We start from the raw sequence: 26290 nt of genomic DNA, 5'->3' as shown, positions 1-26290 counted from the left end.
AGGCAACCTGCGCCACCGCCTGCCTGTCTGTCTTCCTGACACGTGCAGAGGGGGAAGCCCAGCTGGCTGATATGAAGCCACATGCTCCTTTCTCTGTAGGAGAAGGGGGCACTGTCCCAGACCCAAAGGCCTGGCCCTGGGATGGTTTGCCTCTCCTTGAATACAAGAAGCTACTAGAAGCTTCTCTGTGTGAGAGAAGCAGACAGAAGGGTCAATGATTGTTGGGGTTATACCTTCTGGGAAGCTGGTTTGAACTGGTTCTCTTATCTGTATTCTATTCTATTCTATTCTATTCTATTCTATTCTATTCTATTCTATAAATACAGGCCAGAAGGCACCTGGGTCTTTTCTTTTTCTCTTCCTATCTCTCTTCCTTCTGGCGTGGTGTTTTTCTGTTTATGTATGCTATAGCATTAAGGTTTAGTCTTGTTGTACGTTTATAAGTTTTGTAAGTGCTGCAACTCTGTATGGACTGAGCCAATCCTGGTGTATTGGATTTGATAACCATTATGTTCATTTGCCTTTGGCACAAGTAAAACTCCACTGGATGAAATATTGCCTCTGGTCTATTTTGGGGAACTCTGCTGAACTCTGTGACGTGTTAAAAGCTTTTTCCTCCACACGTATGACACACGTATGACAGCATGGTTGAGCCATCTCGCGCCCTCTCAGAATCTGGTGGCATTGGTGTTGGAGAGCTCCATAATAATAATAATAATTTATTATTTATACCCCGCCCATCTGGCTGGGTTTCCCCAGCCACTCTGGGCGGCTTCCAATTGAATATTAAAAGCAATACAGCATCAGACATTAAAAACTTCCCTAAAAAGGGCCGCCTTCAGTTGTCCTCTAAAAGTCAGATAGTTGTTTATTTCCTTGACATCTGCTGGAAGGGCGTTCCACAGGGTGAGCGCCACTACTGAGAAGGCCCTCTGCCTGGTTCCCTGTAACCTCACTTCTTGCAGTGAGGGAACCAACAGAAGGGCCTCGGCGCTGGACCTCAGTGTCTGGGCTGGGTGATGGGGGTGGAGACACTCCTTCAGGTATATTGAACTGAGGACATTTAGGGCTTTTAAAGGTCAGCACCAACACTTTGAATTGTACTCAGAAATGTACTAGGAGCCAAGGAAGATCTTTCAGGACCAGTGTTATATGGTCTTGGCGGCTGCTCCCAGTCACCAGTCTTGCTGCTGCATTCTGGATTAATTGCAGTTTCCGAGTCACCTTGAAAGGTAGCCCCACGTAGAGCGCATTGCAATAGTCCAAGCAGGAGATAACTAGAGCATCCACCACTCTGGCGAGACAGTCCGCGGGCAGGTAGGGTCTCAGCCTGCATACTAGTTGGAGCTGGTAGACAGCTGCCCTGGACACAGAACTGACCTGCACCTCCATGGACAGCTGTGAGTCCAAAATGACTCCCAGGCTGCGCACCTGGTCCTTCAAGGGCACAGTTACCCATTCAGGACCAGGGAGTCCTCCACACCAGCCCGCCCCCTGTCCCCCAAGAAAACTACCTCTGTCTTATCAGGATTCATTGCCCTGGATTCTGCAATTGCAGAAGTGCAGCCAAAATGGAAGGGAATAAGGTAGCCTGTTCCGAACTCCCTTGCTCTTCTGCCCCTTGAAACAAAAAGCGTTTGCAGTGTTTGGGTAAAAACTGAGGGAGACAAAGGTGGAACTGATCAAAATGAGAAGAAGCTGAAGACGGACACAGATCTGACAAAACCTCTGAGCAGTCATCTCCACTGTGTATACAGACACCTGCACAGACCGGAGTACATTCAGTTGCAATTGGTTTTCCCTTGTTCCAGAAGCAGCATTTACCGCTCTTGAATAAAAGGTAATAAGCAGGAATAGACTTCTTTGCCATCGCTGATTCATCTCACTATTGATTCCGCTCTACTTGGGATACAAACATTGGTTAGAGACTTAATCTACTTTGCTCCATTGTTTTTATATTGCCTCTAGATCGGGGTTCTTTTATGATGAATCACAACAACAGCTCAGACTAATGCTTTAAAAGCTTTTGCAAGCGTTACACAGCATCTTTCTTGGCCTACTTCTTTCCGAGACAAGGAGGGGAAAATATTTTGAGTGTCTTGTCCTCCCCGATGTGTTGTGAAGCATTGTTAACATTTGCAGAGGATCCCAACGTTAGTCTTCCTCAGAAGAGGATGCTGGGAAATAAGCAGGGCCAGCCCAAGACGTTTTTGCCACCTGAGGCGAAGGACAAGATCAATGCCATCTGTATATAGAAGCTGGCTGGACTGGCAGCAGAAACTTCAGTACTGACAACAGGATTGTGTACTCCATAGCAAAGTCCAGATGGGACACATTCAGCTCTTCCCGCCAACAGAAGGGTACAGCCAGGAGTTCAGGAGGATAGACACACACACACAAACACCGGTATTTGCTGCTGAGGCGGTTGCCTCATCCCGGCTAATGGTAGGGCCGGGAACAAGGAATCCCACATGCGACCAACCTTCACCCCACCCCATGCAAAAACATTGGGGGGGTTATTGGGATGTTCAAGTTTTTTGTTTTTATTATGTATTTCGTGTTTTTTATACTGTGATTTTATGCTGTGAATTGGCCTAAGACCTGTGGCAGTATGCAAAATTATTATTATTATTATTATTATTATTATTATTATTAACAACAACAACAAAGATCTTGCCAGAAGCTTCTAATCCAGATATGCTCATGTCCACTCTTTATTTATTTGCAGTACTTTCACATTCCCCCTTGATAGCGCTGAGAGGCTCTCAAAAGAACATACAAAATAATTCTCACACTTAAAAAAGGATACCCAAGGCTGGCATTGGGAACAGAAGCGTCCTGATGACAGGATCATCCGGGTGGCATTTCTCGCCTTCAACCATAGTCTCTTTTGGCCAAGCTGGCAGGTCTCAACTCAGTCCATGCGGGAATCAAGTGTCCCCTCACAGGCAGTTGGCATTGCCATTAATAGTGGGACCAGCAACTTTGCATTTAAGGGCAAACCTGCCTAATTCGCCTAATGCTTTGGGGGAATGTGTTTATGATGGGAAATTTGCACTAAAATGCTGGTGCGGAGATGCCGAGAGCTGAATTTAAGACTGGAAAAAGGAGGAACTGAGGAAATCCAGAGATATATGCCCATCCCTGCAACCAAGTGTTGCAATGCGATGCCAAACCCAGGAGAGTGAATGTTTGGAGCTTCATCCAGACTGGAAAATAAGCTTTGTAGTGTTATCGAGGTCTTTGGGAAGGGATTGAAAGAGGAGGAAAGTAACGCCATTTTCCTCCCCACGAGCCAGACAACCATTCTGCCTGAGGTGCTTTCTGCTGCTTAGGGGCTCATATTTCAGGGTGGTTCAGTCCCATATCTAAACATTTTATTGCTCTGTAACAAGAGGGGTGGAACCTCTGGACAGTGACAAGGTTGAAATGTCTCCTTGTTCTTCTCCTTCGCCTAAAGATGCCTCCATATTGCACAGGGAGCAGAGGAGTTTTTCCTACCCTTGTCATGGCACACATCTTCCTCAGCCCTAAATGTAAAGGTAAAGGGACCCCTGACCATTAGGTCCAGTCGTGGCAGACTCTGGGGTTGCGGCACTCATCTCGCTTTATTGGCCAAGGGAGCCAGCGTACAGCTTCCAGATCATGTGGCCAGCATGACTAAGCCGTTTCTGGTGAATCAGAGCAGTGCACGGAAACGCCGTTTACCTTCCCGCCAGAGCAGTACCTATTTATCTACTTGCACTTTGACATGCTTTCGAACTGCTAGGTGGGCAGGAGCAGGGACTGAGCAACGGGAGCTCATCCCATCGCGGGGATTCGAACCGCCGACCTTCTGATCGACAAGCCCTAGGCTCTGTGGTTTAACCCACAGCGCCACCTGCATCCTCAGCCCTAATCTCCCTCAAATTCATTGGATGATCTCTTTTATTATAATGGTTTTTAATTTTTTTTAAAAAAACCCTTCTCCCCTCCTCTCTCGTCATACCATTCAGTATTTTATTAATCTCTGTAATATCTACCCCACTCCACAATTGCCATCATTCTTCTATCCTCAATTCCCATCTCTGTCTCTTACAGCCTTTAAGCTGTAGGTGTTTTTTTTTGGAACGAATTTAATTGGGTTGCTGAAATCAGCAGTGCCATTTTGCTATAATGTTTAATTCTCCAGGGGACGGTTGCTGCTTTAATGTATTTGCTGGCTATTTACTATATTTATTCAATTTATTACTATAGTTTTAAAGTATGTTAACCATGCGTATTTAGCCGAAGATTAATGTCTTTTATATGTTATTGCATTACAACCGTTTCACCTGGGTACCATGTGAGACAGTTCGTTTTTAAATGATATTTTAAAGTAGCTTCTGAGACATGCCTACAGCCCCAACCAATTCTCTGTACAGTGGTGCCTCGCAAGACGAAAATAATCCATTCCGCGAGTCTCTTCGTCTAGCGGGTTTTTCGTCTTGCGAGGCATTCGTCTTGCGGGGCACCACTGTACTGGACAATAGGTGTGGTGTGAATAACACGCCTGGAGGCAAATTTAAACCAACAACCAATTTTGCTTTTCCTAAAGGTGTTTTCTTTTTTGTAAGGCAGTCATTTATACATTTATTATAAAGATATTAAAGAGGGGGGCTAAAACAGTTTGAACAATTAACCATAAGAGCAAATGAAAATAGCCTAAGAATACATGTCCAGCTACACTGTTTGCGAGCCCAGGCGCTATCCCCCCCCCCCCGGGAGCCAGCCCGTAAATAAGGAGACACGACAATAAAATAGGATAAAAATAGGCCACAACTTTATTGATTTCAGATGTCTGAAACCTTGGCCTAGGAATTGTTGGGTCTGAGGATGCACAGGGCAGACAGGTTGTGCTGGTCCTGGGGGGGAGTTACCGTGCGGCGTGGTCTGAGACCGGTCCTAGGTCGAGGGTAAGGAGGCTGTCCGTCAAGGGCGAAGCAGGGTCCAAGGCAAGGAGCTGGGCGTAGTCAGGAACTCTGGAAGAGCAGGACAGGGTGCTGGCAGGAACAGGTTACCAATGATGTTGCTCCCGCAACCTGGGACTGGGCTGGCTGGCCTTTATCTCCTCTGAGGCCAGGGGCGGTCCCGGTCCACAGGTGACTCGCCTCTCCTGACCTTAAGGCAAGCACTCCTCCTGCAGGAACTTAGTTCCCTCCGCCTCTCTGCCCTGAGCCTCTGCAGCTCTGGAGAGGCTGGAAGGTTACTGGACCCAGAGGCAACCTCACCTTCCCCTGACAGGGCTGGGAGAGGAGCACCTGCAGGCAATGGGTCCTCCATCACCTCTGGAGCCAGAGCGGATTCAGCTGGTGTCTGCTGCTGAGGATCCGGCACAGGTGAGGGCCCTTCAGGTTGAAGCCCCTGCCCCGGCTCAGCCGGCCCTGGAGGCGGGGACTCCTGTGCAGGCTGGGATTCCTCAGGTTCAGCCTCTGAATCAGATTCCCAGGCCATCACACCAGTGTTGTGAAGGGGACTGCAAAACAAGAATTTACACAGTGTGACCCCACTTCACCTGACATAGGGAGTTTGACCTAACGCCACTGCTCAGGGCCAGTGACTCCTGCAATCAACCCTTTAAAGGGCCCTGCAAATGGCGCCATATGGGGGTGCATAATAATGATATCCCCCATTCCAAAGATAGACCATAGGATACCGTCCAAGGCCTAAAACAGCCAAAGTTGTGACAATTGCTACGGGGAAGGCAAAACCTGCAGAGCAGGGAAAATTCCTTCCCGGCTCTGGAAAACAGCAACCACTGTGCCACCATAGCAACGCCCGCAGACCTGGGAAAGAAAAAGTTAACCTGCAAGAAAAAGCACATTTGGGTTAGAGGGAGAGGTGGGTGGGTGAGTGGGTGACGCTCCAAAGACCGACTGGGAGAAAGGGCGACTGGAGCCCTCGTTACCTGACTCTCGCTCCACCCCCCAGCCTGCAGCCGATTGGCTAGCCGGAGAGGGGGCCGAGTGATGGCCAGCACACAGAGGGGTGTCACCCTGGCACAGGAAGCCCACGCCGAGTCGCAAACCCCGCCCATGACTTGATGTGAGTGGTAATTCCCTACTTGAGTCAATAATAAGCAATCAAGCCATTTTCAGCCCTTTCCAGTAAGCTTCTGTCATCTGGGTCCACTGCAGCCCTCTGCCCTTGTTCCTCTGATTTCGTTTTCTCTTTCTCCAACCATAAGGTAAAGGTAAAGGGACCCCTGACCATTAGGTCCAATCGTGACCAACTCTGGGGTTGTGGCGCTCATCTCGCTTTACTGGCCGAGGGAGCCGGCGTACAGCTTCCAGGTCATGTGGCCAGCATGACTAAGCCACTTCTGGCAAACCAGAGCAGCGCACGAAAACGCTGTTTACCTTCCCACCAGAGCGGTACCTATTTATCTACTTGCACTTTGATGTGCTTTCGAACTTCTAGGTTGGCAGGAGCAGGGACTGGGAAACGGGAGCTCACCCCGTCAGGGGATTCGAACTGCCAACCTTCTGATCGGCAAGTCCTAGGCTCTGTGGTTTAACCCACAGCACCACCCGCGTCCCTTCTACAACCATATTCTAACTCTAATCCTATTGGCCAGCTTTATTCAGAGATATTATTTCCACTCTCCCTTCCAGTTAGACAGGGGCAGGTATCCTGTGGCCCTCCAGATGTTATTCAACTCCCATCATCCCAAGTCAGGACAAACAATGGTCAGGGATGGTAAGAATTGGAGTCTAATGACATCTGAAAGACCGCAGGTCCCCCATCCACCCTTTCCTTTTCTCAAATCGCTTTGGCTTCTTTATCTCCCTTTTTAAACTTCAGGTTTCAATGCCCCCTCAAGTGTCACACACTCATCGTAGGCTGAACTTTTGACTTTCCTGTGCAAGGCAGCCTCCCATGCACTGAGAGCCAGTGTGGTGTAGTGGTTAAGAGCGGTGGACTCGTAATCTGGTGAACCGGGTTCGCATGTCCACTCCTCCACATTCAGCTGCTGGGTGACCTTGGGCCAGTCACACTTCTCTGAAGTCTCTCAGCCTCACTCACCTCACAGAGTGTTTGTTGTGGGGGAGGAAGGGAAAGGAGATTGTTAGCCGCTTTGAGACTCCTTAGAGTAGTGATAAAGCGGGATATCAAATCCAAACTCTTCTTCTCAACCAAAAGCAGCCATTCTTCAACAAAGAACAAATCTCAAAATGGTGGAACAAGTTCCTCCAACACCGAGTGACAGCAACTTGCCAAGCTGTCGGACAGAGGGTCTTTCTCAGGTATGGAATCTGGAATCCTTTAACTGGAGATACTAACGACTGGAACTGGGATCTTTGGCATGCAATTCATGCCCTCTGCTATTGAGCAATGGCCTCACCCTGATGCTTCTGAACCTTCCACAATCCATTCATAGCTGGAGCACTATCGGTCAATGAAGTGCTGAGTGCTCTCAAAAAACCTAATGTATTAATGTTACTTCTACATTTATTAAAGTGTACACCACTACCAAGTTTACCAGCTAGCTTATTTGAGCCCTCTTTGCCTATCAAACAATTGCTTTGGCATATCAGTCTTTCCAAACTAATGCTTACCTGCCCCTCCTCTTAATTTGAAATACTTTGTAAGTACCAACTTCATTACACCCTCTATAATAGGCTATAGAAATTGTTTTTGTCAGTTGCCATCTTGCAGACTACTTAGAAAATATACAGGAGATTTATTCAGGCTGAAGCAGCATTAAAATGTCATAAAATATAAATTATACCCTGCATTGTTCAAGTAATTTAATTGGGTGTGATTCAGTTGGACTAAAATAGCTTGATTTGTGGGTGAATGTACACGACAAATAATCTCTAACAAAGGAGAGTGACATGCAAGATAAATAAATAAATTATAAATCCAGGTCTCCTGTGCAATTCTAAAGACTAATTATGGAATGAGGCAAACGGAAACATGTTTGAAATGGACCGGATTACACACCTGCATTTACGGATGTAAGACATCGAATTTTGCATATCCCTATTAGAAAGTTGCCGCAGAAGGACAACCATGCACTATAATCCCAGGAAAGTGAGCATTACTGGTAGCCCACTAGCGCCACCATTTGGGAAAATCAAATATCACCAAATATTGCTACATCAATGCAGAGATTCCCAAAAAAAATGCCAGGCACATGAGTGTGCAACCAGAGGGGCTGAGATGTTCATCTGCATAATTTTTAGGGACCCCCTTGCCACCCTCAGATAGTAAGCAGATGTTCGATTTATTACCTTCCCTCCAGCATTAGTTGCAGCAACTTAAAAATACAATATTAAACAGTTTAAAACAAATTACAGTCGTAAGAATAGGGTGAGCCCTAAGAATATATATCTCCAACAACAAAGACCAGGGTAAAGAGGGGCAGCCTGGTGTACAACAAAAACTATATAATGAAGGGCAAATGCAGCCTTTCAGATTTTTGGTGCCTACATCTTTAAGGGCTTTAAACGTTAAGGTCAGCATCTTGAATTGGGCCCAGAAATGAGCTGGCAACTAATGCAACTGTTTTAAAATGGAGTTATACAAGATCGAAATGAAACCTCAGGAAATCCACTCACTGCATTTTGTACCACTTAAAAGTTGCCAAGTCACCTTCACATAGAGTGCACTGCAATAATCCAGTCTGAAGTGTCTGGAGTGTCTGGAGGCGGTTGGAGGATGGATGGCGGCTAACAGATTGAGATTGAATCCTGACAAGACAGAAGTACTGTTTTGGGGGGACAGGAGGCGGGCAGGTGTGGAGGATTCCCTGGTCCTGAATGGGGTAACTGTGCCCCTGAAGGAACAGGTGCGCAGCCTGGGAGTCATTCTGGACTCACAGCTGTCCATGGAGGCACAGGTCAAATCCGTGTCCAGGGCAGCTGTTTACCAGCTCCATCTGGTACGCAGGCTGAGACCCTATCTGCCTGCGGACTGCCTTGCCAGAGTGGTGCATGCTCTAGTTATCTCCCGCTTGGACTACTGCAATACGCTCTACGTGGGGCTACCTTTGAAGGTGACCCGGAAACTACAACTAATCCAGAACGTGGCAGCCAGACTGGTGACTGGGAGAGGCTGCCGGGACCACATAACACCGATCTTGAAAGACCTACATTGGCTCCCAGTAGGTTTCCAAGCACAATTCAAAGTGTTGGTGCTGACCTTTAAAGCCCTAAACGGCCTCGGTCCAATATATCTGAAGGAGCGTCTCCATCCCCATCATTCTGCCCGGACACTGAGGTCCAGCGCCGAGGGCCTTCTGGTGGTTGCCTCACTGCGAGAAGCCAAATTACAGGGAACCAGTCAGAGGGCCTTCTCGGTAGTGGCACCCACCCTGTGGAAAGCCCTCCCACCAGATGTCAAAGAGCACAACAACTACCAGACTTTTAGAAGACATCTGAAGGCAGCCCTGTTTAGGGAAGTTTTTAATGTTTGGTGTATTACAGTATTTTAATATTTTTTTGGAAGCCACCCAGAGTGGCTGGGGAAGCCCAGCCAGATGGGCGGGGTATAAATAATAAATTATTATTATTATTATTATTATTATTATTATTATTATTATTATTAGAAAGTTACTAGCTCATGGAGTACTGCGGCCAAGTTGTCTCTTGCCTAAAAGGTGCTTGAAGCTGGTGAATCAGTCAGAGATGGAAATAGCCCCTTCTGTCCACCGAGACCATATGAGCCTCCAGGGACAACATTGAATGCAGGAGGAGCCCCCAAGCTAGGACCTGCTCCTTCTAAAGAAGTGCAACTTCATCCATAACATCTCCATCTTTTCAGGATTTGGTTTCATTTTATCAGCTCACATCCAGCCCATCCCTGCCTCTGGTCCAGCACCTCAACCTCTCCTGATTCAGATGAAACAGAAAGATTGAGCAGTGTCTCCTGCATTTTGGTGACACCTCACTCCAAATCTCCTGAGGACCCTTCAAAACAGCTTCAGGTAGATGTTGAATAGCACGGGGGACGAGGTGGAACCCTGTGGATGCTACAGGACAGTATCCATGGTGCTGAACAGGAGCTTCCTACATACAGTGGTACCTTGGTTTAAGAACAGCTTGGTTTATGAACAACTTGGATTAAGAACGCTGCAAAGCCGGAAGTAAGTGTTTTGGTTTGTGAACTCTGCTTTGGAAGCAGAACATGTTTCACTTTCTGTTGAGTGTGTTCCATTTGTAAATTAAGTCCCCCGTTGCAATAGGAAAGCATGCCTTGGTTTAAGGATGCTTTGGTTTAAGAACGGACTTCCGTAACAGGTTAAGTTCGTAAACCAAGATACCACTGTAACTACTTTCTGGAAACAGTCATGGGGGTAGAAATGGAACCAATGAAGTATGGTGCCCCCAGCCTTTACCTCCCTGAGCTGCTCTATGAGAATACCATAGTCAATTACAGTGGTACCTCGGGTTAAGTACTTAATTCATTCTGGAGGTCCGTTCTTAACCTGAAACGGTTCTTAACCTGAAGCACCACTTTAGCTAATGGGGCCTCCCACTACCGCACCACCAGATTTCTGTTCTCATCCTGAAGCAAAGTTCTTAACCCGAAGTACTATTTCTGGGTTAGCGGAGTCTCTAACCTGAAGTGTATGGAACCTAAAGCGCATGTAACCTGAGGTACCACTGTATATTGAAATTCACCCAGAGGTGGATCACGCTCTCTGCGATCTCCCCATCTCTCTCTTGACAGATGTCTTCAGCCAGGATGACCAAGGTGGTTTTAGTGCCATGACTAGGTCTGAAGCCAGCGTGAAATGGATCTAGATATTATCCTCCCAAGGATGCCTCGAAGTAGACTGTCAGTACTCTCTCAAGCACCTTCTCCAAAAAGGGCATATTTGCCACTGGGCAACAACAATGATGATGATGATGATGATGATATTATTTATACCCCGTCATCTGGCTTGGTTTCCCCAGCCACTCTGGGCAGCTCCCCACAGAATATTTAAAAAAACCGATAAAACATCAAACATTAAAAACTTCCCTAAACAGTGCTGCCTTCAGATATCTTCTAAAAGTCAGATAGTTGCTTATTCCCTTGACATCTGACAGGAGGGCGTTCCACAGGGCAGGCACCACTACCAAGAAGGCCCTCTGCCTGGTTCCCTGTAACCTCACTTCTCACAGTGAGGGAAATGCCAGAAGGCCCTTGGCACTGGACCTCGGTGTCTGGGCTGAACGATGGGGGTGGAGACGCTCCTTCAGGTATACTGGGCTGAGGCCGTTTAGGGCTTTAAAGGTCAACACCAACATTTTGAAATGTGCTCGGAAACGCAATAGTTGCTTAACATTTCAGAGTCTAGGAGGGTCCTCTTGAGGGCTCTTTCAAAGCGAATGGTAACTCCCCTTCCTCCAATGAAACATTAACCACTCTCTGGACCCTGGGAGACCTTCAGCCTTCCCTGGCCCACAGTTTGGGAATCTCTGGTCTCATTGAAGGTCTGTATGGCCACTCAGAAAATCTTGTCTCACCAGATATTGCTCCTAAAATCTAAAAGATGTAATATTGCTAATGGTGTTGATAGGTTTATTTGTGGACTTGCGCTGCTGACAGTAACACACTTTTCCAGCTTTGATTGTGAAAAGATGAAAGGAGTCTGAAGAGCAGCATGCGGAGAGAAAAACCAAGCAAAGTCAAGAACAGTCTTTGCTCCAGGATAAGATATTTTGTGCTACATCTATGCACTGATGTAAGGCACAGCAATCAGATCCCTCAAAAAATGAGTGTTTGCCATAGAAGATAAATAGAGGTCAACAAAAATCTGTTCTATTAGATGAACTTCTCAGTAAGGCTGTACCAAACATGGTTCATCAGTTGTGGATGGCGGCGGCACAAGCCCTTGGCAATTCCCCCAGGATAGGTAACCTAGAATCCTCCAGATGTCATCCTCCCAACTCTCATCAGCTCTGGTCACCATGGCCAATGGCCAGGGATGATGAGAGTTGTAGTCCAACATCATCTGGAGAACCACAGGTTCCCTGCACCTGCCCTTCCCTCTCATTCAGGAATTTGTTGCTGCTCATCTGCTATAGCAGAGAGAGGAGATCAATGCAGAATGGGGACCCCTCTACACAAATCTCATTTCTTGTGTTCCAGGAAAGAAGCAAAATTAGGTAGAACAGTAAGCTTCTGTGGGCCTCCACCCATTGCTAGTATCCTGCATTCAGCTTGGTAGCTATGCTCATAGACTCATAGAAGAATTTGAAGGGACCCTGAGGGTCATCTAGTCGAACCCCCTGCAATGCAGGAATCTCAACTAAAGCATCCATGACAGTTGACCATCCAACCTCTGCTTAAAAACCTCCAAAGAAGGAGAATCCCAAAGGAGTCCATTCCACTGCTGAACAGCTCTTACTGACAGAAAGTTCTTCCTGATGTTTAGTTGAAATCTCCTTTCTTGTAACTTGAATCAATTGGTTTGAGTCCAGAACAGGATAAACAGGACAGGATAAAACAACATACCCAACTGCCTGAACCATTCCTCTTGGTTTCCAGACCCTTCCTTGATCATCTTGGTTGCTCTCCTCTGCAAGCATATTAAACTATGGTGCTGAGAACTGGACACATGCAGTGATGTTGGGACAAGCGGCAAAATACCTCGGTTTTTTAATGTCTCCGTTGCTGAACATTTTGGTTTTTGAACGCTGTAAACCTGGAAGTAGATGCTTCAGTTTTTGAACATGCCTCGGAAGTTGAACATGCCACACAGCTTCCACTGAGTGCAACAACCTGAATCCCAGCTGTCGGCTATTGAGTTTTCGGTTTTCGAAATAGCTGTCAGCTATTGAGTTTTTGGTCTAGTTTCTACATACATTCGCCTCTGTCCTCCAGCCTGACAGGCAAGGGACATTATCAGAGCTTACTGAACACAAAACTGGCAATAGTCACACAAGCCCAGCTTGCTTTCATTCTCAGAGGTGTGGATTTATCCTTCTGCAAGCTAAACATTCACGTTCTTGAAAAACAGGCCAAAAAAAATAGCCTTTTTTTTTTTTTGCTTTTATTACAAGCATATAATATTAATTGGCAGAACACTGAATACAAGCTTCACTATCATAAAATCAAAACATTAAGCAATAATCCCCCAAAAGGCTTATCCAGACAAAAACTAGCCACCCATAGTACAAAAGTTACACAGCAACACAAAGCGTAAAAAAAATTGTAAACTTTCAAATGAAACCAAGCCAAAAAATATGATTTATTTGTTTTTAATACGGCAAGAATTTTCAGTAACTTAATTATGCCACAAAGTGAGGATAAAGGCTTAAACGGTTGCACTGGCTTATTGTCCCATAACCCTAAATTTATCTCGTTGCAAGCGAATGGTATTCTTGACACTTGCCCTGTCACTTGGCTGTTATCGCTGCCTTTTTAAATAGGGCATTTTGCAATACCCAAAGCCCAGCGGGTGTGCACAGTGCACCTTAGGTAACTTTCCTCACCCAAGTAAATGTGCCCATTCACACAAAACATTAGGAGGAGGAGGAACCATTCGTAGCTTTGACAGGTTCAACGCTCATGGGCATTCACAGAACTCCAGACAGGTGCAGTGGTCAGAACAAGGCATTCAGCAACAGAACAAGGCCTGGAACCGAGATCTGCCACGGAGCTGCAAAACAGTAGGGTTAAGAGAACCAACTGCAGCAGAGGAGTAAGGTGGGAGAAAGTGCTTAACATTTCCTGCACCATTTTCCTCCTGCAATCTCCACTTCACCCCAGCCAGGGTTCCAGAAGCATGTTTGTAGGATTGTGGAGGCAAGTGGTCTGTAAGGGAAATGGTTAAGCAACACACACAAATACCCTGCTTCTTCCGCCGCAGATCTCCATCTTCTCTGTCAATTTGCAGCTGCTCAGCAGAAACCCTGGATCGCAAGGACCTGGTAACCCTGGCCTTTGTGAGTCACCTCCAGGGCACAATTTGTGCTCAACGAAGAGGGGAGGAATTCAAATGACAGCAGCCAGTTTTTAGGGTTAGAAACCAATTCCTGGAGAATGTGCATTCAGCCACCACTTCCACTTAAAGCGGAAACTGCGTTTCTAAGCCAGCAGTATGCATCTTGCTAAAAAGGTTGCATTTCCTGTGCACATTTTGACTACAAGGTGAATACGTCCACTTGCAATTCTGGCATGCAATGGGGTCTGCCTGCGCACCTCATCTTTTTACATTTGAAATTGGAGGGCACGTGTATATATGTTAAGTTAAGGTATCACGTGAAGTGTTTAAAACTGGAGCAATTACCTGAGGAAATACAGAAACAGATTTTTTTCTGTAAAATACAGTTTTAACCGTCTGCAGTAAATGCATTTCTTATGTACTGGTTAAAATATAAAGTTATCAAAGTTATTGTGTAGATGTACAAACTGGTTGGCTTTCTCCTGTTGCATTTAAATTTACAGCTCAGTTTCAAATCATTGCAAATAGGCTATGCTAATAGAGTTGTCATCCACTGGAAAAGAAACAGGACAGTGAATCTCCCAAGACTAATTAGATTGTTATGAAAACAATAAGAGCCAGATAAGCTTTCAAAAGGCTCAAAACCTACTGAGGGGGGGAAAAATAGCACCATCATATTTTGAAGTCTGATATTTTAAAATGATTGCATTTCCCCTCCAAGGTTACAGTTTGCATCTGGAGCACTGCACAACCACTGAGAAATAAATATTTCCAGGTTAAATGGTATACAGATAAGAGAGCAATACCAGACATATTAATGGCACACAAAAAAAGATTCGGATAGGTTGCAAGTCTTGCCGATTTCTTCCACATTTTACATTTAAGAGTTTTTTGCCAAATCTTTTCGTTAAAAAATATTGCTGACAGGTAGTTCTTTCACACAGACACAACTCCCAAATGTCACTCTTAAAAATCCCAGGAAGGAAGGAAAAACAAAAAACAGAAGAGCCCATTTGAATGTACACTTAAACCCACCTACATTCCTTTTCAGATCTGTGGTTAGTAGATGCTACATTTAAAATCTTAAAGTTATGCCTAACAGAAGCATGTTTCAAACCTATTGCACAAAAAGCATAAAGTAATGCTCTTTATCCATACAAAACAAAAACATACTAAAAAAAAAAATCAAAGAAGGGGCCAAACTAAATATTACGCTAAATATGCAGCTGCCGTCATACATTATCACAGCTGTATCCTCCCTCTTTACTGCCCCGTAATATCTAGTACAACTTACCTGTGCCTCATGTAAGAGCGTTCACCATTTCTCATATCATTGTCTGCCTCCAGAAGGGTGCAAAGAGATGCGAAATGGCAGGAGAGCACAAATAAGTAATCATAAACATTACAGAGGTGGGGAGAAGACTTGACACACGGCTGCCATTTTTGGTTGCAGCCACCCATTCAGCACAACATCCAATCTGGCCCTCACAAAAAGAAGGAAGAAGCTTGTAAAAAACATCTCACAATTTCATTTTATATGCCCATAAATAAAGCTGGACCATCAAAACCAAAAAAATACTTAGATGGTAAAAAGTAAGATAGAATGCTTAAAATAGAATAAATAATTTTATAAAGTTAACTTTTAACCCCCCCTGCCCCAATCTTATTTAAAATTCAATATTATATATTCTGATTTCTCTATTTTAAAAGAAAATTATACCAAGCGAGAACATGAACCTGCGTTATGCTCGTCTCTTTTGTTGCTGAGGATAATGCAACAAGATAATTTTACTGCATTTATTTACCAGCGGTAAGCAGTCGTTTGAAAAAAAAAAAACGAAAAAAACCTCGAAAACCAACTTCACAGTAACTTTTATAGATCACTTATTCAACCAAATTGTGTGGCCTGAGCCACTCAAGCTGAAAATGATTCCAAGACCTAAAGCCAGAAGATCAACAGAATGTTTTGCCAACATAATCATTGTGCAACCTGCCCCTTAAGAACTTCACAGAAGAGAGACAATTTCTATCACAAGGATCTGCTCTGTTGGTATTCACTGTGGTTGTGTTTTTTTCTGATAAAACAAGTCAGCTAGGTCTTTGGAACAAACATACCCCAAGGAACTGAGTTTCCACAGGAAAAAAAAAGTATTCTAAGAAGCTGTTGAGAAAGAAAGAAAAACCCAAACATTTTCTGCCAAGGTTGTTTTCATCAGGCTGTTATAAAAGCAGAGATAAATACTCGCTGAAGAGCAGCAAAACCAGCTTAGGTGTCAACTGCTGGCTTTGGTTCCATGCACCTGCCTAGATATATATTTAAATATATTTATATAGCACCGTATCAAATTCAAGTGATTCAAAAATTTGCTAGAAACTTAGCAATACAGATTCTGTAGACTGCTGCAGTCAAGAGTTGTGGGGTTGTAGTTTGCATCTTGATACTATTTAATCCCTCAGTTTTAAGTTACACAGGATAACATTTATATTCCGTATTTTAAGATGGCATTGGTCATACAATTCAGCTGTGTATCTAGTCTGAGGTAGACTGAATAGTTGTATATGGTCATTTAACCCTCTAAAATATTAATTGAATCAAGTGGGTATTGGACAAGGCTCCAAGCTTAAGGCTCACTAAGCAACGTTAGCCAATATGTTTTCAGATAGCACCATATGGCCTGTGAAATTGGGGAAAACCTTAAAGTTAAGACTCTTCTTTTTCCAGGGGCCTCATACAGTCCCATATAGTCCTCCACACTCCACAAATCCATAGTCTTCCATTAACCAGTGCTTTCATTTTTAATATTGGAAGATACTTTCTGAACAATGGCAAGCAATAGCTTAACGTGAAATGGGAAATTGCTTTTCACAGAAGTATGGCCTTATTAAGAAGTAGAAGCTACAAATTTAAGGGAAATTATCCAGTGGAAAATTCTCCTGTGAACAGGATAAGTGCCCTTAATGTTTAGTGTAGTCTTTGTGGTGCCCATTCATTTCAACAGGGCTTGCCCTGGAAGACTTTCCACAGAAAGAGTGTCCAGTGCCGTCTACTGCTAAGCCAAATCTCATCTAGTCATCTCAACATTTCCTACTTGCTCCCATTTCCCCTTCGTTCCTCTAATTGACTCCTTTGACTTCCACCTATTCAGATTTGCCATGATAAAATCTGAGGTAACGAAGGCCACACTGCTCACCTTAGAAAGATAGGCTCCTATCTCACTGACAGGAGGAGCCAAAGGCATAGAGGAGGACAATGGCTGAAAGAAGCTGGGTGATGAACTTTAATTCTAGTTGATGACAATAGAAAAATCAGGACTAGGGAAGGAAATGACTTAATTCCTAACTGAAGAGGTGGGGAAGGTCTAGCGCTGCGAGAATCATCCATTCAAGAAGATGAGAACAGTATTTTAACTTGAGTGTATGCTATTAACATAGATACTTGATCTCAATGTTATCCAGCAACTACCTGTTTTGGACTTCCGTTTGGTAAGGATTTGTTAAATGGTCCACATGTCATAATACACCACCCCCTTGTTGCACCCTATCTGGGCTTCTTCCACAAAGGAAAGTCATTAACCTGCACCCATTAATACAGAGCAAGAATGCTCAGAAAAACAAGTAGCAAAGATGGGCAAATTGCTATGGGCTAAGCATATTGGCTACTCAAGCATGTCTCCCTAAGTGGGGGAAACATCATCTCCCCCTCAACCTTCTTGCCGGTCTCTCTGAAACTCACCACCTGTACATGACACTTATTCATTTGGCCGTTCTGTGCTTCTAGTCAAGCCCAAATCCCACCAGTAGCGGATTTTGAAGCAACAGAGATAGGAGAAACCTAACTCAAGGCAGCGTACTGCAAAACGGCAAAACATCATGGAAAGTGATGTACCCTCTTCCCTACCAGTCCCTGGGACAAATACAAGTCCCAGCCAAGCTGGTGCCTGATGGAGGAAAGGCAGGTTTGTGTACATGCAAAGAATACACATGCCTCTGTGCATGTATGTGCATGTGGGAGACGGAAAACATGCCAGTACGTAGGGTTATGTGCAACAATGAGAGTATGCACACGTTACTGGGTGCAGCCCAGACTGGACCATTTAAATGGCCCCCGATGAAAGGGCCTCACATGCCCTTGACCAATGAAGGCTAGCATGCAGTTTATCACACACCCACTTTGTGCGTGGTGCAAACTTGCAGAAGTCACATCCGAACGCAAACTTTAAAAATAAAAAATCTCAAGTTGCTTACAGTGGAGCAGCATTTATCCTTTTTTAAGCTGTTCAATCCTCTATTGAGAGAGACAGTACTTACATAGTTTAGAGGGGCTAATGCATTCCTAGGGGGCTGAATTAAAAAATAAATAAAGATTTATAATTAAGGCCAGGAAGTACCACATTGCCATCTAAATCTGACCCCCATAAAGTTAATTCAGCGGAGAGCCAGGTGAACAGAACTGACTTACTAGGGAAACCAGAAACCAGAAAGAATGTACTAACGCATGTCACCAAAGTGTGCTGTAGCATTAGTATTAGAGTGTTGTTCAAAAGGAACAAGACTGGAGTTCAAGTAGTTAAGGCTGCCAATGGCTTATTTCATTTACTGAAAGGCAAATCCCTCAGTCCAATATCAGCCCCAGCTCTGCAAGATCTATGTTCTAAATGCTCAGCACTTTTGATGTGACTGATAAAACCACGAATGGAAACAACTGAAAGTCTTCCGATAACCTCATCCAATGCATCAGCAAAGGAACCAAGGAGAACAGTCTAGAACAGTGAAACATAGGAAATTCACTGCCAGCCATTAGGTCTTTGTCAATGTTAAATAATCTAGGAGGGGCTTACTAACAGACAAGATGGCCGTGAGGTATAAAGAGACAGAAAATCTTGCAAAAAAAAATGTGCCACATTTAAGTTACGTTGTGAAGCAACACAAAAGTGGCTTGGGGCAACAAATTCGAAATTCATCTCCTTCACAACACTTTAAACCTATTTTGCGTCTTTGCAAGATGATGACCAAGAACTGAGCTACACACAGGGAACTGTGAAGTGTTTTCAATGTCTGTAAACTTCGTGCTGGTAGTGTCCTCTCGAGTTGCGATATCCTTTTTTTTTTTTTTTGTAGAAAAAAGTATAAATATTTTTCTGTCCAGAAAGTCAGGTTAATGCATCCCTCAGAGAAAGATTCAGGGTGGTTGAACAGGAGAGCACTACTGTTCTCGGGAATGAATTCTGCTGGTCTGTGTCACGGGTCAATTGTGTGATGCACTAAGAAGGTGCCCGATGATAGTCTCTGCAAAAAACCGTCCAGAAGGACAAAATAGTTCTTACAGCAAGTCCATTTTGGGTCTGTAATGTAGCAGTAGAGGTGCTTTCTGAAAGATAAAATAATACACCTGCTTTTAGTAAATAGCTAATGCAATCAAAGTTTAGTGTAGAATGTAAGCAATTTATGTATCAAAATGGAAATTAATTTAAACCAATCATGGTCAACTTCTTTTGCATGTGTGTGTAGGGAGGGTTTCCTCCCCAGTAAGTTTGTTTGGAGGCTTTAATCTCAAAAGTTAAATGCATCAAGTTAACCACAAATATAACATACCTTAAATCTCCATCTCGTAACAACTACAAATTTGAGAGTGTGGTCTTTGCCCAGAATTTCTTCATTGCATAATATATCCAGCTAATAAAAACAGAAGTATTTCATTTATTTATCAAACACAAATTGGCACAAATCCTGACACAATTTTAAACAGTTAAATTAAAGATAATGCTGGTTTAAATGTAAACTGTAATCCCTTTATGGGCAAAATAGATGCTGCTTCAAAGAATCCCTATAAGGATCTTCAGAAGACAATTTGGAAGTCTTTTCCAATACAGTAAACTCATTTAGAGCTCAAACTCTAGGCCACAGGACAAATTACATAACAAGGATATGTCTCTATCTGTCTCTATCACTGAGCTTGCCAGGCAGCGCAGGGATAATATTTGGGCACCCACTGGGGTTGCATGACTCAGGGCATGAACTGCATTCTATAGTCTCTGTTGGTGTGCAGAACAATAAAGGGATAGGTCACAATCTGTGTTGTGCTCTACAACAGACCAGAAGCTCTGCCCTTGTGGAGAATAAACAAAAGCCAGAGTGTGTGGAAGTTATCAAAATGAGCATGTGCAAAGTTCTGAGCGTGCCTGCTTGAAGCAACTGTGAAAGGAAGGGATGAGGGAGGTCTGAATGAAAAAGCAGATAAAAAGAGTGTCATTTTAGCTCCCAGACAGGATTCACTAGGAACAAAAAAGAAGTTTGCAGAAGTCACCAGTAAATACCCAATTGTCCAGGGGCAAACTAGACCATTACTAAGAATTTAACCCTATGTATGAAGCAGTTGATAAGAAACAGCAATAAAAAAGGGAGGGGGAGGGAAATGGCAAATTGTGCCTCATTAGATATTTGATGGCCAATTTTGATTGTCTGGCTGCCTTCATCAGAATCAGAGCGTCTCATACATCCATATCATGAATATTAAGGTGTAAACTATTATATGGTCCCAAAACATCCAACTTTAGATGTCTCAACATAGGTCTGGTTATACCTTCTACTTTATCCTTCTGTCTGTCACTTTTGTCTGGCTTTTATTAGACCTGCAAGACCAGACACACAGGGCGTGCACACAATTTATATAGAGACCACCTCAGAAGTAGCCACCCAGCCACGGGGAAAATCTTGTTCAATCGGTTTATCCAATGTGAAGCAGGAAATCCATTCCCACATCCTAGGAGCTGATTGGACAAGCTCAGCCACGCCCTTTCCCCTTGTCAGGTTACCTGCACCTCTCGCACCTGATCTTGACTCTGCCCTTAGAGCAGATGGCTCTCAAGGGATGTCCAGAGCACTGCCTAGTCCTGTTCTGTTGGATGAGTTTTGGTTGGTAAGGCTCAAGGATGTGGACAAGATGCTTGGACTGGTCTGGGTGACCGCTTGCGCTCTGGACCCTTGCCCCTTGTGGCTGATAAAAACTAGCAGAGAAGGGGAAGCTGGCTGGACCAGGGAAGTGATTAATGCCTCCTTGTGAGAGAAGGTATTCCCTGCCTGCTTGAAGGAGGCAGTGGTAAGACCACTCCTTACGAAGCCCTCCCTGGATTCAAAAATCTATGCAATTACCGGCTAGTTGCCAATCTCCCCTTCCTGGGCAAGGTTCTTGAGCGGGTGGTTGCGGACCAGATCCAGGCACTTTTGGAGGAAACTGATTTTCTAGATCCATTTCAATTGGGGTTTAGGCCCGATTTTGTCACAGAAACTGCTTTGGTCGCCCTGGATGATGACTTCTGTCAGGAGAGAGACAGGGGAAATGTGTCCCTGTTAATTCTCCCCAACCTCTCAGCAGCTTTCGATACCATCGAGCATGGTATCCTTCTGGAGCGACTGTCCGAGTTGGTGATGGGTGGTAGCACTGCTTTGCAGTGGTTCTGGTTCCCTCGCTGCGAGAAGTGAGGTTACAGGGCCTTCTTGGTAGTGGCGCCTGCCCTGTGGAACGCCCTCCCAGCAGATGTCAAGACAATAAACAACTATTTTACTTTTAAAAGACAACTGAAGGCAGCCCTGTTTAGGGAGGTTTTAATGTCTGATGCTGTATTGTTTTTAATATTCAGTTGGAAGCCGCCCAGAGTGGCTGGGGAAACCCAGCCAGATGGGCGGGGTATAAATAATAAATTATTATTATATTATAATTATTCTGGTCCTACTTGGATGGTCATTGCTAGAGGGGGATGCTTGGAGAGTGTTCTCTGGCCCTGTAGACCCTTCAATGTGGGGTTCATCAGAGTTCAATTTTATCCCCTATGCTGTTTAACAGGAAGCCACTGAGTGGAGTTATCCAGAGTTTTAGAGTCCACTGTCGACAATATGCTGACGACACATGGCTTTGTTCTTCCTTTGCATCTGCAGGTTGGTCAGTGAATGTGCTGGACTCTCATCTTGCCTTGGCAATGAACTGGATGAGAGCCAACAAACTGAGGCTCAATCCAAATAAGACTGACACACTGTTAGTGATCGTTTCCCTAGGCCAGATGGATGGGAGGTGGCCTGCTCCTGATGGGCTTACACTCCCTCTGAAGGAACAGGTATGTAGTTGTCATTTGAGGCTCAGGTGGCCTCGGTGGTGCGGAGTGCCTTCCATTAGCTTCAGTTGGTGACCCAACTGCCCCCCTACCTGGGCAGGGATAGTCTAAGTTCTGTGGTCTATGCTCTGGTAACATCTAGGTTAGATTAGTGCAACACAGTAGGGCTGCCTCTGAAGAGAGTTCAGAAACTTCAGCTGGTGCATAATTTGGTGGCCTGGTTGCTCAGTGAAGCAAGACGGTTTGAGCATATTACACCGACTGCACTGGTTGCCAGTTAGTTTCCCGGCCCAATGCAAAGTGCAGGTTTTGATCTATGAAGCCTTAAACTGCTCAGGACTACAATAGCTCAAGGACACCTCTCCCCATATGAACCAACTCAGACCCTGCCATCACCATGAGGCCGTTCTTTGAATGCCCCCTCCACAAGAGATCTGGAGGGCAGCAACACAAGAATGGGCCTTTTCTGTGGTGGCTCCCCGTTTCTGGAATGTTTTCCCCAGAGAGGCTCCATGACCTTTTAAATGTGTTTGTGGGAGGAGGGTTATTGGTTTGTTTTTGTTCTTATTTTATTACGTAATTTGTCTTCTCACGTTGTATTTTTATGTTGCGAGCCACCTTGTGATCTTCGGATGAAGGATGGTAAACAAATTTAATAAATAATAATTATAACAAGCTAAATTCTAGAGGGTCAGGTATCAAATTGTGGCATTCAGCTTGCATAACAGACTTCCACTCATGCAAACCTTACTTCCCTTACCCCTCCCCACCCCCCACTCCCCACAGCACTCTGTGTGCCCCTAAAATCTGCTCCACAAGTTTGGGGGACCTGATGAAGCTGATTTTTTTGTTTTTAAAGCACATTTCTAAACTGCACAGTATGAATGAAAGCCTGAGGTTATCTCAGCTGTTTTTGCTAAAAAAAATCTTGAAAAAGTAGAGAAGGCCTGGGACTTCGTCAGGACAGGATGTCACTTAGTACAAGCCTCTACCCCAAAACTCTTAACAGCCAAGTCTCCCTATAGATGCTAAAATGAATGGTTCAAATGGAAATAGCAGGTGAAGGAAGAATAGAGAAATATGACTAATATTGAAAAGCTTCAGAACCAATTCTAAGAGAAAATCTCATTTGTTATACCTAAAGGGACTATTTCAAGATACCAACACTTTCTATTCATCAAGCTATTTCTGTCTCAGAAAGAAAGAAAAAACCCTATCATTTGTAAAGTGATGTTCTATTTTTCTAAAAAAAAAGAGTTGCAAGATCATTTTAAGAACACAACACAATCGTATGTTTGTTCTTTGTATGGATAATTTTTTATAAAGTTTACCTCATTAAAAGAAGAAAGATTAAGCTTTTTGGCAATGAACTTCTTTAGATGTAAGACTGTAGCTTGTGCAGAGCAGCGAATCCATTTTCTCTTCAATCCGCGCAATTTGCTGCTGTTGCATTCTAAGCAGATGCTTACCTTTGGGGGGGGAAACAAGCAGCCAACACGAGTTAATAGGGGTTCCCTTCTAAGTCCCCCTTGTTTCAGTGGCAAAAAGGTTGAGAAACTGAACTAAGCAAGGATTCATTTTACATAAAATGAAGGTACAAATAAATCAGCTGTAGAGCACATTCTTGGAACGCAGGAGAGGTCCCAGTTTCAACCGCTGACATCTCTTGCTTTAGAAGAGTCAGGGAGCAGGTGACGACAGAGAGCTCAGTCTGAGAGCATGGAGAACCATAGCAAGGCTGAGTACTCAATGGTGGGATAGATGGAGAAACAGTCCAACCTCCCTATGTTCCTAGGGAGCAGCTACATCATGGGTACCAACTGACAGGTACCTATGGAAGCATGCAACTTCCACATATCAAAGAGTCATGCAAGAGATCTATACCTTCCAAGACCAGAACTGCTGTTCACCACCAAACTGGGACAGGTATGTGTTTTTGTTGGTGGAGGCTCCACATATTGGAGGCAGCTTCACATGGTGATGTTGTTCAGGTGGTTCGGTGAAGACCGTGCTGGCCTCCTACCTAGGTAAAGCACTGCATCTTTAGTTTTCCTCTACAGAAACCAAGAAGTTTCTTACACTGGGATGTGCAGACTCCAGGACCAGCTCCTCTACATTTACCCACTCCCCTACGGTGTGCTGCTAAATCCATGTCCGTTTGGATCTATAACTCTTCCCAGGATTTATAGCTGTCTTGTACATCTAAACAAAAAAAACAAACACGAAATGGCCCTTCCAGTTCTACCTCTATGATCCATAGAGTCGAGGGATTTGGCTTTCAGCAAAACCCTGAGCATATGAGGCTGCCTTATGATACCAGACTACTGCTCTATCTAGTCCACTGTTGTCTGTTCTGAGCAGTAGAGGTTATCCAAGGTCTCAGGAGGCTATCCTTCCTGCGCCTGCTGCCCAAGGATCTATTTCAGCAGGAGACGCAGGGGATTAAACTCAAGACTTCCTGCGTGCAAAATGTGCTCTACTGCCGAGCTATGGCCTCTCCCAATTTCAAACATCAGAGATACTTGAAACAGTCACATCATTGCCTTCTTCAAAACGAACTCAAATAGCAAAATTATGAAATGCTTAAATGAAAAGACTCATTGTTTTTCCTTGCAGTAGGAAATGCTGAATTTCATTAACAAGAAATGAAAGTTAGGGATGAAATAACAGTGTATCTAAGTGGCTGCATTTTCACAGCTGCTGAAGCCAGGTGACAGACCAGCTGGCAGGAATAAACTACACATGCAGAAACAGTCCTAAAAGGCAGTGATTTGAAAAGCCAACTTCTCCAGAGCAGAAACAGAAACAAAGTGTACAGAAGATTGCATCAATTATTCAACTGGTATATGGAGTTTTCGGAGCCACAACCAACCACACTAGGGTGACAGAAAACAAAACCTGGCTACAGGTGATTGCAGCGAAGGGTTCAACACTTTCAAAGAATCATAATACCCAGCAAGCATAGCCTGCTTTCGTTTTAGAAACTGAGTACTCACTTGATGAGAAACTTCTGAAACTCTGGGCAGTATCCAAATAAGTGCTCCACTAACAAAAGGATTAATGTGTCTGCAATGGAACTTCGCCTCCTCTCCCCACATGCCTTCCTGTGCCCTTCCCAAATTTGCTCTGGAAGATTGGGGGGGAACCCGGAATACATGCAGGGGACACACTGAGCAGATGGAAAGGTAGGGGAAATTCCACTGCGCAACATCTTGTTGGATACCACTCTCTCTTAAAAATGAACACACCCATCATAGCATCTCTAGCTACTCACACAAATGCCTTCTTTGAAAAGGTACAACGTTATCTCCTAGCTGGTTCTATCCTGAAACCAAAAGCTAAACATCTACTTAATTAAAAAGACGTATTTAGACAGTACCTGCTCATCACTTCTATGATAATCATTATCTTCTTCTTGTTTCTCTTCTGACGTTTCTTTGTTTGTACTCTCATCTGCTTTTGTTTCCCCTTATGAAAAAAGCAGAGAGCATCTGTGACAAAGTTGAAGACTCTAAAGATATCAAATTCACATATGAAATAAATGCAAGAAGTCCTCAGCCCTTTCAGATGTAGCTCTATCAGCTACAATAAATTCATTCATATTAAGAGCAATTCAAGCTACACATGGAAGACACTATGTGTCTAGTATGTCATGTAGTGCATCATGACAAACTCAGGCATTTGAAAGTTTTTTTTTTAAAAAAAAACTCTCAAGATTCTGATAGGTTATAAGATCTTTAGATAATTCCACCAACAACCTGATTGTGCTCTTGCTGCTTTTAATGAAAACAGTTTACCAGCAAAGCCACCAAAACTCAGACTTTTCATCCCAACATAACATTTACACATTCTTCTCATTGCAACACCTCGGATATTTCAAAAGATCAGGCTTCAGGCTAAACTGCACACAATTTCCATTTCCTGGAGATTTAAAATTAGAGTATACCAGAAAGAGAGAACAGGAAGCCAGAAAACAAATCTGGCCACAATTTGCCCCTGATCATAACCACTATCATCTTATTTGTCCCCAACAGAGATGTAGGCAAAGAGTTCTTTATTCTGCTCCTTTTCAGAGGCAGAGGCTGTGTAAGATTTCTCTCCTTACAATCAAGCCCTTCATGAAGCTAAATCGTTTGGGGTGGCATATTTACCTGCAAAGCCATGAAGGTCCTTGCAACAGTGGCGTTCTGTTTTGACAAGCTGTACTGGAGCAGCACAATCAATCCCAAAGACAAGGTTATATGGCACAGCCAATTTTACATTGGATTTATTTTAGAGCTTCCCA

The 26290-nt window shown here is 44.1% G+C and overlaps 1 protein-coding gene across 8 annotated transcripts in view; it reads right to left on the bottom strand.

The window, feature by feature from the left end:
• Positions 1-14954: 14954 nt before the first annotated feature.
• PCGF3 (polycomb group ring finger 3) overlaps positions 14955-26290 on the bottom strand; it is a 52133-nt gene continuing 40797 nt past the window's right edge. For 7 of the 8 annotated variants that reach the window (XM_079959768.1, XM_079959772.1, XM_079959773.1 and 4 more), the window contains 4 exons: positions 25385-25473; positions 23337-23474; positions 19493-19573; positions 14955-19268 (listed from right to left, as the gene is read on the bottom strand). In XM_079959768.1, coding sequence (XP_079815894.1) covers positions 19221-19268; positions 19493-19573; positions 23337-23474; positions 25385-25473 — 356 coding nt within the window. In that variant the 3' untranslated portion in view covers positions 14955-19220. Of the gene's footprint in view, positions 19269-19492; positions 19574-21049; positions 21214-23336; positions 23475-25384; positions 25474-26290 lie in introns of all 8 variants that reach the window. The other variant, XR_013834322.1, reaches the window with a different exon arrangement.

The sequence above is a fragment of the Podarcis cretensis genome (assembly GCF_951804945.1).
Source record: "Podarcis cretensis genome assembly, chromosome: 17".
Taxonomy (NCBI): Eukaryota; Metazoa; Chordata; class Lepidosauria; order Squamata; family Lacertidae; genus Podarcis; species Podarcis cretensis.
Note: the sequence above shows the minus strand (reverse complement) of the source record. Positions and strands in the feature narration are given on the sequence as shown.